This window comes from Leuciscus leuciscus, assembly GCF_965113295.1.
Source record: "Leuciscus leuciscus genome assembly, chromosome: 7".
NCBI classification, from domain to species: Eukaryota; Metazoa; Chordata; class Actinopteri; order Cypriniformes; family Leuciscidae; genus Leuciscus; species Leuciscus leuciscus.
This window is the reverse complement of record NC_138731.1, coordinates 23,946,595-23,964,919: the sequence shown is the minus strand read 5'-3', so window position 1 is coordinate 23,964,919 and position 18,325 is coordinate 23,946,595. Positions and strand designations below refer to the sequence as shown.

The 18,325-nt window shown below is 38.3% G+C and overlaps 2 protein-coding genes and 1 long non-coding RNA gene across 4 annotated transcripts; all 3 read right to left on the bottom strand.

The window, feature by feature from the left end:
- Window positions 1-3,480: 3,480 nt before the first annotated feature.
- Window positions 3,481-12,267, bottom strand: trim45 (tripartite motif containing 45). The gene is made up of 7 exons (XM_082175489.1): window positions 11,621-12,267; window positions 9,227-9,978; window positions 6,478-6,607; window positions 5,441-5,555; window positions 5,199-5,325; window positions 4,325-5,093; window positions 3,481-3,571 (listed from the first exon to the last, which is right to left on the bottom strand). The coding sequence occupies exons 1-6, from the start codon at window positions 12,091-12,093 to the stop codon at window positions 4,942-4,944; spliced, it is 1,749 nt and encodes a 582-aa protein (XP_082031615.1). The 5' UTR covers window positions 12,094-12,267; the 3' UTR covers window positions 3,481-3,571; window positions 4,325-4,941.
- LOC309502895 lies at window positions 7,805-9,215 on the bottom strand. The gene is made up of 3 exons (XR_014207426.1): window positions 9,105-9,215; window positions 8,451-8,885; window positions 7,805-8,260 (listed from the first exon to the last, which is right to left on the bottom strand). It is a non-coding gene; the product is annotated as an uncharacterized lncRNA (long non-coding RNA).
- A 2,098-nt stretch (window positions 12,268-14,365) lies between the features above and the next one.
- vtcn1 (V-set domain containing T cell activation inhibitor 1) lies at window positions 14,366-16,846 on the bottom strand. 2 transcript variants are annotated; one of them, XM_082176623.1, is made up of 5 exons: window positions 16,696-16,846; window positions 16,519-16,583; window positions 16,045-16,404; window positions 15,087-15,341; window positions 14,366-14,835 (listed from the first exon to the last, which is right to left on the bottom strand). In XM_082176623.1, the coding sequence occupies exons 1-5, from the start codon at window positions 16,725-16,727 to the stop codon at window positions 14,708-14,710; spliced, it is 840 nt and encodes a 279-aa protein (XP_082032749.1). In that variant the 5' UTR covers window positions 16,728-16,846; the 3' UTR covers window positions 14,366-14,707. The 2 variants fall into 2 exon arrangements, with proteins under 2 accessions (XP_082032749.1, XP_082032750.1); XM_082176624.1 differs by having other exon boundaries at window positions 16,114-16,404.
- Between the last annotated feature and the right edge of the window lie 1,479 nt (window positions 16,847-18,325).

The window sequence follows — 18,325 nt, the reverse complement described above, 5'->3', positions numbered from 1 at the left end:
AATGTGTTTTAGACAGAGAGATGACAAATGCAATGAGAAGAGGAGGCAGCTGAATGAATGAGTGCATCCAATATCAACAGATATGATAGCGTGCAGCTCTCGAGCCCATGAGGATTACGTAAAGGCGTTCACAGAAAAAGTGCACACCAAGGAATACGAGGTCTCTGGAAAACAGGCAACGAGTTTAATGATGCATGTCATTAATGACATCTTCTGGATGACATAGCAGCCATATTATTATACAACTTAGTGATACTGTATATAGGCTACAATGATGAGCCAAAAGATTATGACTACCTAATATGATGTTGGTCCAAAACAGCGACGATCCACTGACCCAGACCCTACAAGAGCCCTGAATGTGTCTCTGGGACCAAGATGTTAGCAGAAGATCCTTCATGTCCTGTAGGTTGCAAGGTGGAGATGCCGTGGATTGAACTTGGTCCAGCACATCCCACAGATGCTCAAATGGATTGAGATCTCGGGAATTTGGAGGCCAGGACAACACCTGGCTTGAACTCTTCATCATGTTCCTCAAACCATTTTGGCCACTTCTACCATGGAACACCACTGTCATGAAGGGTGTACCTGGTCTGCAACAATCTTTAGGTAGGGGGCACGTGTCAAATTTATGCCCACATGAATGGCTGGACCCAGTTTCCCAGCAGGGGTCATCATAGGCACTCTGATTGGTCTGCGACTGCACAGCAGAGTGTGATGCACTGTATGTTGTCGCACATTCCTCTCATAACCATCATTCAAATTTTCTGTAACTTTTCCTCAATAGACCTTCTGTGGCTCAGACCAGACAGGATAGCCTTTGTTGCCCTGAGCCTTGGGTGCCCAACACCCTATAGCCTAAAATTATTGTGGTTTGTCAATCCTTGGACCACTGTTGGTAAATTCTCACCACTTCTGACCAGGAGCAACCGACAAACCATGCCATTTCAGAGATCACTCTGACCCAGTTGCCTTGCCATAAGATTTGGACCCTGTCAAAAACTCTTTCTTCTTTATTCCTGCAGCCAACATGTTGATTACAAGAACTGATATTTTGCTTACCATCTAACAGACCTTAAAGGAACACTCCACCGTTTTTTGAAATAGGGCTTATTCACCTTCTTTCCTATTTAGATAGGTGGGCAAATGCATTTTTGTCTCAGTGCATGCATTGTTTTAGTTTGACAGGGTTGGCGCTAGCTTAGCTTAGCATAATGAATGGAATCCTTTGTTGCCAGCTAGCATGTCCTGAGTAAAAGTGATATAAAAATAAAAAAAAACCTACCTAATTACTTCTTGTGGCCTGCGTATTCACAACGAGTACAAATAGCGATGCAGATTAACACTAGGCGATTTCCTATGCAGATTTTGATTTGGGACTATATTAGGGGGAAGCACAGGCGAAGCACTGCTACTTGGGCGCAGACTGCGCAGAGATATCACGCCCAAGTAGCAGTGCTTCGCCTGTGCTTCCCCCTAATATAGTCCTTAATATATAAGTCAATATCTGCCTAGGAAATCGCCTAGTGTTAATCTGCATCGCTATTTGTACTTGTTGTGAATACGCAGGCCACAAGAAATAATTAGGTAGGGTTTTTTTTTTTTTTTTTTTTTTTATTCAGGACATGCTAGCTGGCAACAAAGGATTCCATTCATTATGCTAAGCTAAGCTCACGCCGACCCTGTCAAACTAAAACAATGCATGCACTGAGACAAAAATGCATTTGCCCACCTATCTAAATGTGGGAAAGAAGGTGAATAAGCCCTATTTCAAAAAACAGTGGAGTGTTCCTTTAAAATGTGACCTTATTAAGAAATGATCAACAACATTCATCTTTGACTGGTCATAATGTTATATTATTCCTAACTTAATTTGCTTGATAAATATTGGCATATACTATGCCTGCACCAGCCAAATAATTTGACCATGTTCTTCACCTAGCCTACATCAAGATATAATGACACACTTTGCTGCTTCTCTTCTTCAACATTTTTTCCATCCAACAGCCATTTAGATTCTATCCAGGTCATGGCATCAGAGTAACAGACCCTCCCCCCCAAAGAGGCTTGAATCTGTGATGTGTGCTGTCAAACCCCATGCATGTAGATTAATGCATAGTTACTTTAGCCCCCTAGAATGCATATATGGGCCACAAATGAGGTTCTTCTCTGAAATGAAAATTAGATATAACACTACTTCTATAATCAAACAAAAACATTTTTTCATTGATAATTGAGATTATGTGTGGGTGACCATGATTTTTTCAACTAGGACATGTGGATCAACATCCTAGGTTTTTTTCATCTTTTAGGAATAGGGAAAGGAAAGGGAAAATAATATAGTTTTCTTTATTATTACCCCTAGTTTACATGTATGTGTTTAAAAAAGGTAACCCTACCCTTTTTCCTGTTATATAAATAGGAAAGGGGTAGGGTTACGCAAACTTAGGGTGACCATATGTGTGTGTCTACATGTATATATATATAAACTAGGGATATTAATGATGGGGTATTAAGATGAAAAGACCACTTCTTATGAAAATCCATCATTAGAATAGATAAATCCAAATATTACATTGTACAGTTGTGATAAAAGAGTGTTTGCAGGCTTACAGAACTACTCGTGTCCTTGACTGTGTGAGCTCAGAGATTTCAAAGAGAAAACCGAGGGTTCAAAGCGTGCATGTTGTCCTTCTGAATCAGATTGATTGCTACTTTAATCCACTGCTTTGTGTGTGCATGGCATACTGGGAAGAAATATTAGAGGTCATTGAATGATATCTTTCACAGGCTCCTTTTTTCAAAGTGAATAAATATTATATAATGTATACATTTTATAAATGTATATATTTTGTAATATAATTGTAAAAACATATTTTTTTTATATTGTGTGGTCACATTGACACTTAAAATGTATCATTTTATGCAAACGGCATAATGTAGAAATGAAACATTACAAGATTGACATATTTATAGATTATATATTTCAATAAGGGTTAGTGTTGCTTTAAAGCCAGAGATAGTTTTCATAGGTAAGGTTGGAGAGGGAGAGGGAGAGAGAGAGGGAGAGAGAGAGAGAGAGAGAGAGAGAGAGAGAGAGAGAGAGAGAGAGAGAGAGAGAGAGAGAGATGTAACTTCCTCACAAAGCACAGCTGCCATCTAGCGTTAGAAAGAGCAATCCAGTATGTTGTTTAACAGATCCACTGATGTTGATGTGTTGAGGGTTAGTGTTACTTGCTAACCCTGTGCTCAAAATCAGCACAAATGAAAACGGCAAACCAAATAACTGCATTGATTCAAATTATATTTTGCTCAATAAGCAAGGTAAACCACATGGTGGTGAGAACTAAAGTAGGTATTTAAGTAATAAAGACCTTTTATTTGTCACATGTGTTTTATAGACCTGACTACACAGAATACGCACAATGCAAAACAGATCACATTAGCACAATCAAACAGGCTACTCACAATCTGAGAGTGGAGAGGTAAGAGTTGTTTAATCCATGGTACCAGTACAGCATATACAAAGACAGCTAAAATGTAATGGGATGCATATAATAACAAACGCAGTCTTGAAATTGAGTCATGCACATGTACAGTGGCGCAAAAAGTGGGTATGCGCTATATGCGGCGCACCAAAGCGATGGTAATTTTTTTAATCTATATGTAGCTGCTGTTGTGCGTTTCTAAATAATTTCTGCATTTCCTCAATGTTATATCACTTTTTAGAGGACTAACAGGCTAGAGTAGGATATTCATAAGATTCCATCATATAATTTTGACATGGGGGGGGGGGGGGGGGGGGGGTAATATCGCGAGCAGGCGGGGGCGCCGTGAGCGCTGAGCGAGCAGGTACGAGTCGAAAAAGATGGATAAAGCAAAAAAAGCTGTCGGGACTAAAAATAGGTGGATGGTCAAAGGCAACAGGTAGGATTTAAAGTGTAACGTCCACGCATGTAGGCTAGGAGATTCCCGGTGGGCCGACGTGCTTTTTGGGCCGATACATCTAGGCAATTTTTTTTTTGTCTTTGTCTTAACGGTCCATAAAGCTCCTACATCGGCGGCCCATTCGTTTTGTTTTGCTTAATTGGCGGCGCTGGGTTAGTGCCGTTGTAACGCATTGGTCCAAAAAAAAAGTCAGCGTTATTTTTTTAATTTAAATTTTTCATTAAACACGTAGATCAGCGGCTCTTGGTTCTTTTCTTGATTGACACTGGGCTGGCCCAATCACATCTTTAATGTGAAGTATAGAAATTAGTACAAAACTAATTATGAAAGTTTCCTTTATTTTTTCCAAAATTGTTGCTGCACACCCCTCTGACACTGGGTAGTTGCGCCCCTGCACATGTATAAAAATAAACCATTATAATAATACAAACCACATTGTCTATATAAAAAGGTATTATCAAAGGAAACATGATTATGATTTTTTTTTTTTAAATGAGCATAAAACAATACCACAGACATTAACAAAATATCCACAGACAGTTCTAAAATGTTTTTGTCAAATGCTAATTATGATCAAATTATGGATAAAAAATATTTACAGTGAACACAAATAAAAAAAACGGAGCAATTCCAAGAGGGTCCTCTCACCATCAGTGCTCGGGCCCTAAATACAGTAGTTCTGAATGTGTAAATATAACACAAGCTCTTAAATATTTATAATACTGATACAAAAGTATTAGTGTTGGCACTTTGAAAAACAGAACAGACACAATTTAAGTTGCTGTTTATCTGCCATGATTAAGGGGCACAATAAATATCGGCACTGCTGAAAAGAAAAATCAACACCCATATTATGGACACCCTAAAAAGTTGAATCTTTCAAAATAAGGACAATTACACTGTATGAATAAAGGCAACACGAAAGGCACAATGTGAATTTGTGCTTTATATGTTGACTGGTTAATGGTTTATGGAACAAATTTGCTGGTTGTCTCAGAGCTCCACAGTCCGGAGATGTCCACGAGGAGAAACGCTGCCCAGGTTATGTAGAATACACTCTGAAGCCTCCACTACGCTTCCACAACATGACCAGTGGGGCTTACCGGGGTGTCCTTTATGACCATGTCCACAACCCTGAAACCCTCCTAAGTACACACACACACACACACACACACACACACACACACACACACACCCTTTAATGTGATTAAATAAATATTATATTAAAACCATTTTTTGTGCTACAGTACCTGGCATGGTCCCTGTGCAGCCACAACGTGCCTCTTTAGCGCCCCCACTAGAGCAGAAGGAACAGCAATGGAATACGCCACAGTGACGTCTGAACTTCCTCTTCACATTTAGCATGAAAGGTGATCCCTGGAAAACACAGATTGTTGGAATGTCAATCCCAGCATCACTGCTATTCCTTCAAACTGGCCAATAATGTTATTGTTATTATTAGACACGTGTTTTGGTTTAACTGCACAGTTACCTGGACGTGCTGTGCTTTAACACAGACCCACACAGAGTAAAGACCTGCTTCAGCAGGGGTGTAGGACACACCATAGGAGCCATCACTGTTATCCACCACAGACACCTCCACAGAGCTGTAATGCCACAGAAAGGAAAAAGAGGAGTCACAGTCTGAGGTGAGAAAAAAATGAGGACATTGAAGATCTTAATGAAGAACTTTTATTGCAGTGTAGCAGTGACAGTCTGTCGGAATGAACCCTAAACATCCTAAACTCAAATCCTGTTACAGTTTACCACCCCTAATGTAAATGAAGTTGCTCCTTTTGTACGAAGTTAGACACCCTATTGTCGGAGATGGTTCTTAGGGTCCTCTCACTTGCTCCCATTCTACAATTGAATGGATTCTACATTTGCTCAGGATTTTATCCACTCAAATCGTAATGAAACTGTTTACTTTGTTTGTTCTACTTCTATATGATAATTAAGCCATTTTTGGAAATGAGAGCGTTCAACCACCTATCTTGGAGTGGAATCTGGGTCGAGGCAGTCTGTCATTTCTTTCACTAAATAATGCAACGATTTGATCTCAGATGCTGATAATGTGCAGTATTTTAACTCAAATGTCTTATTTGATCCTTTATATGCCTGCAAGCTTTGTTATTGTGAATTTAAAACACATTCAGTTTATTATTACCATTACAGAAATCTCATTCTTACTTGTTTCCTTTATGCATGACTGAAAAATATGCATCACATTTAGTTTATTACTTAAAGTTAATCCTGTGTAATCCAAATGTTTGAAAATATTATATGCCATATTATATACATTAATTCAGGCCTAAATATTATATTAAATATTATAAAGTGATAAAAACTAAAACATTCATTTATTTATGAACAAGCAGAATTTCAGATTTTTTTTTTTCTATTTCCATTTGATAAAATGGCATGTGCATTGATAGTTATGAGTAGAATCTGTAAGCATTGGCAAATATGATTCAGCCGTAAAGACTTTAGTGACTCTACAGTCACACTTAATTTTCCCTGTGTACTCACCAGTCCTTCCTGTCCTTGTGCACTATGCTGACCAGCACAGGGTCTCCACCGCGGCCCATCTGCTCTCCAGAGGAGTCCCTGCAAACCAGAGTGAACTCGTCCCGCTGGCCTTCACGACCTCGTTCCACACCTGGGAGTTATTCACACATGTAGACAGGACAGACACATGTGAGTGGACACAGGCTATGCAACGGAAGCAGTGACGTACATCTGAGTGAAACAAATTCTCGAAAAGAAAAACTATCTGTTAATTGGATGAAGGCAGAGCTTGCAGTCGATTGCGAGGAAAGGAGTGGGGATTTAAGCCATATAAATGATAGGATAAGTCTGTCATTTCATCAGAAGATCACGGTTATGATATTTTGGTTAAGAATTACGAGGTAAAAAAAAAAAAAAACCTTGAACTGTATCTAAAAAAAAAATAATACAAATTTTTTCGATATTAGGAACATTTTCATTCCATCCCAACTTTAGGAAAGACAACTCTAAAACTTTTAGAAAACAACTGAATTAGATTTATAATGTTTTTTTCTTTCTTTCTGCGTGTAGCTGTGTGAACGAACGGAGCGGTTTCGTGCTTTTCACCGTTTCATTTGAGAAAGAAAAAAAACTACGGTCAAATACACACTGAAACTGAAAGATCTTCGCAACAAACCGTCAAAATAAAAGTTTGGTTTAACTTCAAGAAATTATAACAGAAATATAGGCTTTCACTACTGCATACTTAAATGTACTTCTCAAAGTAATAATAATAATTTAAGTATTTCTAAGGAATATCATAAAACCCAAGACACATATTCATCCGTTTTAAATTTATACAGTTGTTGTGAAGAATCCTATTTGACAAAAGTAATGCAATATTTTGTTATATTTTCATTTTATACATTTTAAAACAAGTATAAATTAAAAATTAGTATTAAAACATAGTTAAAATAAATAACTGAATTTAGGGGAAAATAAAATGGATTTAATGGGGCCCTAAATTAAAAGGTATCTACTCTTTAATTGTGAACAAACACGTTTTCTTTCTCAAGTTCTAACAAATATGTGGAAAGCATTTCCTTTCCCATTACTGGCAAATTAATATTGTGAAATATCAATATCAAAATACAGGCAAGTAGCAGTATATTGTCCTCCTGAGGTGAACCTGCATGTGGCATGCTGGGACAGGGCTGGATAAGTGACCCTTTTACACTATAGGAGCACCAGACCAGACCAGTACATAAAAGGTTGAGTTGTTGTCATAGTATCCAGGAATGTTGTCTGCTATTTATCCCAGTGTCATGCCCTAGGCCTTTTGTTGTGTGCACTTGTGTATGTATATCTGTGTGTGGAACAAATGTGGATCTTAAGTCTCTCTTTCAGACTTCAGATCTTGTTGCACAGAAAACTTTCATCAAATTTCATCTGAACTATGGCTTCTGAGGAATGTGCACTGAACCGTCATGTGTTTGACAAAGAGCTTAAGATTCCACAGTAAAGTCACGAAACCAAACTCTACAACAGCATGTTACCACAGTTTCATGAGTAACGTCATTCATGATTCAAAACGGACTAATCACCCAATTCAGGGGGAGAGGAATACATAAACGTACTTACAGTTTTATATCAGATTTCACTTTAAAAGAAGCAGTTAACGAAAATATTTAAATTCTGTCATTTATTTACTCCCCCCTCATTTCATTTAAAACCTTTATGACAGTCTTCTGTGGAACATACATTTTTGAAAAATATTTAATGAATAATAATAAAATGAAAGTTAAAAGGAAATGGCAATGTCAAGCTCCTAATGACCTTGTGTGAGAAAAATACCAAAATACCAAAATTTGAATCATTATTAAATGGAAATCTTGACATCTTCCCTAGATCTCCTTAGCCACATCTGATTTGTGAATGACTTTTCAATAAATCAGCTGATCCAGTTTACAAAATTTAAAAAGATTTTTTTCATAAATCAGACTTACCCGTTCAACCTACCTACTGACTATAATCTAGTTGCATAAGTTACATTTTATTTTCAATCAGTTCATCACACTTTCATATGGTTTTTATGGTTTTAATGTACTTTAATGGTGCTTGTGTGTCATTTCTGAAGCTTGAAAGTATCAGTTCTCATACCTTGTATGGAATTCCAATTGCATGGAAAGAGCAATCGGAACAGTTAAAAATTTCTCTGGTGCTTCTTTGATTAAAGAAAGTCTAAAAGTTTGCAATAACATCAACAACTGACAATTTCCAAACAGGTGAACTATTCCTTTTAAGGCTGAGGTCTTCCTCTATGTCAGTGGTTCTAAATCTCTTAAATCATATCCTAACCATGCGATATGATTCCAGCGACAAGCACTTTTTCTCTCCACACCAGGGCTGCGTTTATGTCAACTTTTTTTATGCCCTTCCCCCCTCACTAACTTCGTTCACTCGGTTGTATGTCATAGCTTACGTTGCATGAGTGCCCACTACTGGCAGAACCCTGGCATTCTGTTTAAATGGAAAGCCCTAAGCCCTTGATCACTTGGAATCTGCAATGGAGCCTGTCGTGCATTGTGGTCAATGGATCTGCCTAAAGTAAACATATGAGTAAAATCGAAGGGTTCGAGGGTCTGTCCAAATAAACTTCCCTCGTCCACCTGACGAAGCTGATCGCATTTCAAAATGATGGTGGGGATTCCCCTGAGAGGAAGTGCTTAGGGAAGTTTGCGAGTGTATGTCTAAAAGTGGAGTTAAACGCAGCCCAGACCTATACTCTCACCTTCTCCCTGGATAGTGCACTTGCTGGGATCCAAAGTCTTGGCATGTACAACTCCAACCACAGGAAATCCCTCAATCTCCCCAGCACTCTCCTGAGGAAGAAAACAGATGCTGCTGGCATTATCGTGGGCGATCGTCGTTGGGTGTGGGTCGTATCCTGACTCTACAAGGTTCATTAATCTCCTCATAGTAACTCCTTTGGCACTGAGGATTTCGGCGTCTGAACCGCACGTGAGCAGGCGTTCTGCAAAGTCCACTCCACCACGGACGTCAGACAAGGCTTGCTGCAGTTGAGCCCTCTGCAGATGGAGTTGGTTCCTGCGCTGCAATTTCAAGTCCTCCAGTGACCGCAGCAGCGAACAGCAATGTGCCTCCACAGCGTTGGCATAACTCCGAGCAAACGCCCGAATCTCACCCGCCAGCGTGTCAGTCCGTGCCCGCAAAGCCTCTTGGGATGTGTCCACGCATCTCATTGAATCCTCCAGACGGGCAAGACGAGGCCTCAAGCTCCTGACGACCAAATCCCGGATGCGATCTCCATGGTGACTGATGACCTCATGGGCAGAGCTGCAGCGGTGGTCACGGTGAAAGGTGGCCGCACACTCCAGGCACACAGTGAGGTCACATGGCTCGCAGAAGAGCCGTAACTCCTGACCAGGATGCAGCGAGCACAGGACGGGTCTAGTGAGACGACCCTGGGATTTCAGCTCCTGTAGGCTTTGGATAGAGTGAGAGGAGGTCCTCTTCTGTCTCCTGCAGGGAAGATACACATTAGAGGACTTAGTTTGCATTCAAGTCATGATAGAAAGATCGGATTTATGAGTTGAATGCTCATGAACGCCACCACAAATTTGTAATTTCGGAAAATCCCTGGATTTTCTTTCAGCCCAGAGTTTCAGGGCATTTCAGATAGAAAACATATTGGAATCAAAGAATGAAGCATCTGTATTGACAGTAAATTTGTAATTAGAATGAAAATTGATTTTTTTCCTCAATTACAATAAATTATACAATAAATGTCCTCATTTAATTAAGTTGCATACATGTACAATAGTGTACAAAATACAGTACATTTAACATGATTAATCATTTTAATCATGGTCACAATTTGTGGTTACTGAATAAATGCACTTGTGCAACCTCTGTGCTACAATACATAGTCTTTTTTAGTTGTTTTAATAGAAAGCATTAACAAAATTATTGTTAATAATTAATATTAGGAATTTCAGTTTGATTCAATGTATTACACAAAAACAAAGAAAAACACATGATGTGCATTCTTCATCATTTAGTAGAAGTAAAGCTTTTGCTTTATTTTTTTGTAGAAAACGTGCATCGTCATCTTGATCCGAACATATTGTTTTGAAAGCACCTGGCATCATAATTATGACTTACCAATTTGTGTAAACAGACTTCACAAGAGAACTTGAACACACCATTTTGCAATGGCTGTTTAAATGACAAAGCAGAGAATGCATTGGGGGGTGTTCACACAGGACACATCTTTGGGACAGCCATTTTTGACCATTCAAGGTGTAATGTTACATCTGAATAACCATAGGTCTTGACCTTTGACCCTAACCTAAAAGTCTAATCTGGTCATCCTCTTTAAATGTTATGAAATCATACTCTATGAATAATAAGCATATATTATATAGTATTTGTGTAGTTTGAATGTAATCCTGATCCATTGTTATGTGACTAGTGTCTGTTACTCCTATCCCGTTGCCTCATGGGATGGTAAAATGTTCATCAGATGCACACTCTAGAATCTTGCCTGAAGTAGTAGGTCATTTTCACCAACTGTTTTATGAATACTGTGAATTCTATGGAAGCTTGTTTCCGCCACAGACAAACAAACTTCCATAGAATTCAGATATACGACTCGCACAATGTTTTTCACCTACTATAGAGAAGTAGGCGGCATATTCGCATGGGCAGCAGGTATATTGTGTATTTATTTATATTTTGATAACAACATGTTCAATAGCTGAAGTGGAAGCACAACCTGTCATATTTTTTATACAGTAGAGACTGACATATCACGCGGTCAAAATACACCACTTCGAAAAAGTATTTAAAAAATAATAATAGTAGGCAACTCAATATTATATTTAGAATGCTTTATATATGTTGAGAAGTGTTTTTTTGTTCATACAATGGAAGTCAATGAGAACCACACTTGTTAGGCTCTGAAAACTTTAAAGAAAGAAATAACGTTACTGGTTGGAACAACATGAGAGTGAGCAAATAATGACTATTTTCATTTTTGGGGGGTGCCGGTGAACTATCGCTTTAACATCTCCATTTGTGTTCAAGGAATAAAGTGGCTTATGAAACGACATGAGGGTGAATAAATGACTTTATATTTCTTCTCAGTCCGTGATAAACTGACCTGTGGGCCTGACTGCAGAAGTCGCATAGGTTGACACAGCACACCTCGCAGCGCTTCCCCGCGTCACTGTCGCTGCACAAGTCGCACAAAACGCTGCTGTCCACTAGCAGTGTCTCCGTGAAAACCTCGTCCAGCGCGAGATGATCAGTGGTCAGCCCATCCACACCCGATGGCGGCAGATTCACCTCTGAATCGCACTCGGGACACAGGATCGTGGACCCAGAGTTGTGCCCGTGCGTGTCATCTTCAGGCGAGCGTCGTTCCCCGTTCACGCGACGCACAGAAAACGGCTCGAGCTGGCGAACGCAGTCCGCACAGAAAGTGTGCAAGCAAGGCAGGATTTTAGGGTCTCGATACATCCGATTACAAACACCACAGACCGCTCTGGACTTTTTTCTCGTGTCCCCATTGCTTTCACTCAAGACTGTTTCTCGCTTTTCTTCTTGAACTAATCGCTCTTTGTAAAATGACATCGTAGTTGTTATTTTTATGAGGGTTTTATTATAACTCGCGCTTATTCAACAGCAAATTACGATGCGACAGCAGTAGTCTGGTTTTGGTAGCATTTACTAAAAAAGCTGCAACTCAGACCAAACTTTCTGAGAGAGAGAGTTAACTTTTTCGTTCATGTTATTTGAGAACGTGCCTCGCCATCCAATCATGTTATGCGTTCACGTTTGGGGGCGTGGCCTGAAATCTGACCTATTTTAGACAGTCCCCATCCAGGGGTGTCAAACTCAGTTCCTGGAGGGCCACAGCCCTGCAGAGTTTAGCTAGCCTTCAACCCTAATTAAACACACCTTATCAGCTAATCAAGTCCTTCAGGCTTATTTGAAAACTGCAGGTGTGTGTGTGTGTGTGTGTGTGTTGAAGCAGGGTTGGAATAAAACTCTGTAGGGCTGTGGCCCTCCAGGAACTGAGTTTGACAGCCAGATCAAACTACAACACTCAAAGGTCAAGATTTGCAGTTCATGCTTTATTTCCTGCTGAAACGTAATTAAGTCCTTTAATTAATCCATTTGCAAAAGTTCTATTAAATATGGGCATTTTTCTCTAGCCTAATTGTAACGATTACCACTGGAGGCAAGTTGATGTAAGAACCCAAGTGCAACTTTAATTCAAAAACATGATCAAACATAAAACAAAGTCATGATGAGGCATGGAACTCTTATCACATACTGGAAACATAGACAGTATATAAACTGGACACAGCGACCCCATAGGTTTCAACGGAGAAAAGTGAAGTCAATTAGAAGCACTCACTTCCTGATGGTCGAGCGTACTGCGCAGACTCAAACTGAGCTTGACGACGTAGATGTGACGTGAGCAACCCGTCTGTCTTCTAGTAGCTGTGCCAAGAGAAATCTGAATCATTCCCTTCCGAAACTTGCAGAGACGGAGAGCGTGAGTAGGAGCTGTCCATGAGCTAGGAGCAGGAGCAACTTTCGCTAAATATTCTGATAAATTATTTTGTCATTTTGCCTCCACGTCCCCCCGATTGCGCGCGAGCTTCTCCTCCTGTCCATTCGGTAATCTCTCTACTGTGCGACAGAGAGTCGCGTGGTTATGACGCAATCGTTAGCCTACTTTTACCAAAAACTGCTTCTACGGGCCATAATGTAAGATACAAGGTAATGGAGCCTTTTATACATTTTAGTGTTTCTTTAGAAATAAATAATGGACAAATGGAGTCTTTAAACGCCTCAGATGAAAAGTTATTCGCTGTCAAAGTGACGTCAAAATGAATGGGAGTCAATGGAATGCTAACAGCAGGTGATGGTCTGCTAATCAATGGCGGCGCCCGTGGAAGCTTCAATATTTTATGAAACCCTGCCCCCCTGACTGGAAACCTGTACATTCTTCTATCCTGCTTCCATTACAAATTTGCAGGGACCAATCACAAACTGGCTTATCCACCTGGTCGCTATTGGCGGTTTAACCAATTAACCAATGACAAGACACATGGCAGGATCACATGACAAGACACAGAAACATGACATTGACAAGAACAAGAAACAAAACCCAAAACGTGACAATAATAAACCATTGAGACTATATTTGTAATAGCCTAATAACAATGTACAATGTAATACAAGTCCCTGTTTTTGGATGTAGGTTTGACAATATCATTTGTGTTGGTTATAGTCAGCAATTAAAAAGCAACAGTCTTTTGTTATCGGTACCACTTTACATTAAGGTATCATTCATGTTTCAATAAAATTATAGCAATAGCCTACATTGGTAAAAGTATTTATTCATCTTTGTTAACAGTTGATCAAAAATACAAATGTTAATTATTTCATGTTAGCTCAGGTCCATATTAACAGATACAAGTTTTGATTTAATTACTATATTAATAAATGTTGAAATTAACATTAAATAAGATTTAACATTAAATAACATTAATTAACATTTTCATTTTATGTTAACTAATGCAATGAACAAAGTGGCCTTATTGTAAATTGTACCTTTTTATCATGAATGAATTTCTAGACATTTTTATTGTGGCCTAATATGAAATAATAAAAGAGATACTAATACAATGTCTAAAAAAATAAGTGTAAGGAAAATCATTTAAAACTGCTGGGTTGTTTCAACCCAACTTTGTGTCAAATATGGACAAACCCAGCCGTTGGGTTACATTTTTAAATGACATTTTTAACCCAACGTTTGGGTTTGGCCATGTTTGACCCAAAATTGGGTTAAAACAACCCAGCATTTTTTAGAGTGAACATTTTCCAAGAAAAGTTTAAGATAATAGTATGTGAAAAAAGGTATAATAAATAATATCACATATGTCTGCAGATTAGTTGACATTTTGTCAATAACAAAAGGTTTCATGTGAAATAATTCATTGGATTTATCATGTAAAACATGAATTTGGATTTAGAATATATGTCCATTACAGGTTTCTACAAAATCTCATGTAAAATGTTTTTTTGTTTTTAAATACAGTTTGTCTTTTTATTGGGAAATGTCATTATGGTTTAGGTTGTGTGGTTAATAGATTGAATTTTTTTTATGTATTGTAAGCAACCAACCCGAGAAAACATGTCAGTCTTTGTAACTGATTGGTTTGACCATCTGTCAACCACTGGAGAGACTTGTCTGGATTACAGAGAGAATAAGGATGACTGTGAACAGAAGTTGTAAGGATGACACTTTTGTAGATGCAGCACTGAAAATGAAGTATGTCTCCTCCGTCACTCTGTTTGCTGAAGAATAATAATCATAAAGAAATAGCAATGTTGACTTTAAAACAGAAACTCATGATTTGTTCAACATACTGCACGTGTCATGCTATTTAATGAGTGACATACATTTTGTTTGTCCATGCTGTCCAGAAAATTGTTTTAACAAATTTTATTTGATGTGCAATGCTCTGTGCAAATATTATCACTATGGGGGGAGCCCTTCTTAACAACTAGTCTATACATTTTTGTTTTGTCAATATCTACGGTTTTACCTGTTACAGTTGCCTCTGAGATAGCTTTCACAAGAGCGTTCTCGATAAGACAGGTGTAGATGTCATCCACTTTTACTTGGTTTTCGAGGACACTGGTAACTTGCATGATTCCAGCATTGTCGTTGGTGAAATTGGTGCTGCTGTTTAAAAGCTGCCCACTCTGACTCATCCAGCTAACCTCTGGTTTGGGAAACCATCTACTAGCCATAGCAAATAGAGAGCCATTTGCCAATGAAAATGTGGGAGCTGTGAAAGCTGCAAAGAAACCGAAATGAGCAGATCAGATATACGCTAAATAAATATATATCATTTGATGTACAGACAGTGTAAAGATTATAGAAGTATGTTTTACAAGAAAATACTATAAGTCTTTCTACTTCAAAATGTCATTTTTAATTCAATGTTACTTGCCATTTCTTTGTGATTAATTGTGAAATTTACTAGCAATTTCCAGTGCATTCAAATATAGTCAGATTGATTCAGTAATTTTAAATAAATTTTTTTTTTTTATCTCTGAGCACACAACAGTTTAGTTCCTATGAATCATTTTAGAACAAATCATTTAAGTGGTGTGATTCTGCATACGATGGATACTTTACTATCCCATGAGACCACCGGAGAGGATTTATGAATGACAGTGAAGCGACGTAACTGACGGTGGTAGGTCAACATGGCGGATGTAGTACGTCCAGATTACATTCATGCTATATAGAACATACTTTTGAGCGGTCGTGAAGTAATTACTTATTCAAAATAAGTACCTACTCAAGAAAGTATACGATTTCGGATGCAACCAGACTAGTTTGGATTTCAGTGAATCAGGGTTTTTAACAAATCATATGAGAGAATGATTCAGGGACTTGCTCATAAAGTCACCTTGTGGATCTATAAAGCATGAAGAAATAAGATATGTGGGTTTAAACATTCATTTACTTTGAAATATAAAGAATGTATTTACCAGCCACTCTAAGGTTAACACTGGTAGTTCCTGAGACTTTTGGTGCATTGACAGTGACGCGATATACACCCTCATCCTCCATCTTCACATTTCTCAGCAGAAGGGAAGCGTTGCCAGTTGATATAGCATCTGAGAACAGTTGAGCCCTGTTTTTGAACTGATTGTTCTGCCTCTGGAGCTGGGCTGCTTTGTTTTTGTATTCATAGACCACACCACTGACAGCATCTTTTAGCCAAGTAATTGACACATCGCTCAATTGCTCATTGCCACTGTTGCTAAGAAACCTGCAATCCAGGACCACATCCTTCTCAATATTCCCCACAATAGAGGGACTGCTGCTTTCAACGGTACCTTGGGACACTTGAAAATCAAACATACACACGGACGTTTAGTTTATACATCAAAAGCCAAATGCACTAATAAAAGTTGTACAAACTATGCAAACTGTTAGAGTTAAATTAATATTTTACTAACCTGAAAATGCAATAGCCAAAATGAAAATGATGAGTCCTGAAATGGCTACTATCAGAACAATCATACTGAAGACAAAAGACATACATTTGATGAAAAACATTCATTATTGACTCATTGTAATATAATCTTCAACCTGAAATTGTTTGAAAAAGTAGTTTTTTTCCCCAATTCTTCTACCTTGCAAAGATTATTTGTCCAATTGAAGCCATTCTGGTAATCTGTTCCTACTTTCAAGCAGAATCTTTGATGAACCGATGTTCCACTCTGTTCATCATCTCTGTCGATGGCATAATAAATCAACGGGCTAAGCTAGACGAGCACTTCCTAATCCCCCAGACTAGTTTCAAACTGTACTTCCACTGAAGGAGATCAGCACCTCCTCCCTCTGTCAATATTACCTCTGAGAGGAGTGTCCTGACACACTTAACATACAGCTTGACAAGAGTAAGTGTGCTCATGAGATGAAATACAAACAGTTGCAAATGGTCAGAAGTCACTGGCTAAACCTGGGGTGTCCAAAAATCAGTCCAGGGCCACTGTCCTGCAGAGTTTAGCTTCAACTTGCCTGGAAGTTTCTATGCTTGATTAAAACCATCATCCTTTAGCTTCCTTGAGCCACCTTATAGACAATATTGTTTCATTTAATGACTCAGATATAAGAGTCAAAGTCACACAATTGCAAGAGCACATAGAGCAAGAGCCAGGAATGCGATTTAAACTTAGCGAGACCGATAGCAGTAAACTGTACAAGGTCCCAGAAACCCCACTGACGGTCCTGGTTAGTTCTGTGTGCACATTCAGTTCTGTTTCATTGAGCTCTGTAAATAACCATGAACTGTAATTGGAGTATATTAGCTTACAATAATCAGATTTTTACAGTTTACTTACTGCATGTTTCCACTACAGAATGAACAATAAATCACAATCCTGATATATTTTGATTTTCAAAATTCGGAGAAAAAAGTTATAAACTTGCAATCGAAAGAAAAAAGTCTGAATTTTGAGATATAATTTGCAATTGCGAGAAAAAGCTTTTTTATGATTTTGTGAAATCATACACCAACTGAAAAACACTGTAATGCTGGCACAGTGCTGGGTGAAACCAGTATCACCTAGAGTGCCAACACTGAACATCACATGTGTAATGAAAATTATTTAGTATGTTGTTATGTAACTCACAGGACTAAAAGATATGTTGCTTCAGCAAAAAAAAATATTTGGAGAGATTTTACTAAACATTTTCAGAAAACGTAACCCATTTAAATTACAGTAAAGTGACTGAATTGAGTTGATTGGACAACTATTTCACATATAGATTCTTCCTCAGTCGTGTTGTCACAACACAAGGATTTTGTTTTCATTAAAAAATAAACCTTTAATTAAAACTAAGTTAGTTGTGTGGAACCACTGTCCATAATTGAATTGAGTTAGTTTAAAGTATCTTTTTTTTGTTGAGTGTAACGTATGTGGAAAAAACATATTTTGCAATTGTGGTATTGCAACACAGACATCAGGCGACGCTTTACTGTCTTACTTCACTTTTCACAAAAAATGTACAGAGAAGCCTGAAACTAGTGGCTGGCTCTCATATGTGACTGGTATTATCAAGAGTTCAGGTTATTATGATGAAGTCAGTACTGATGTGAAGGTATAACAAATACAAAATGAAAGTGGAGATTGTGTATACTGTATAGTGGAGCCAGTGATATTCTGTTATGTATAAAGGACCATGAATTGAATGATATAAAATAGCATGAGATCCAGATTTTACTGTTTCTTTATTTTTTTATTTGGGCAACTAAAAAAG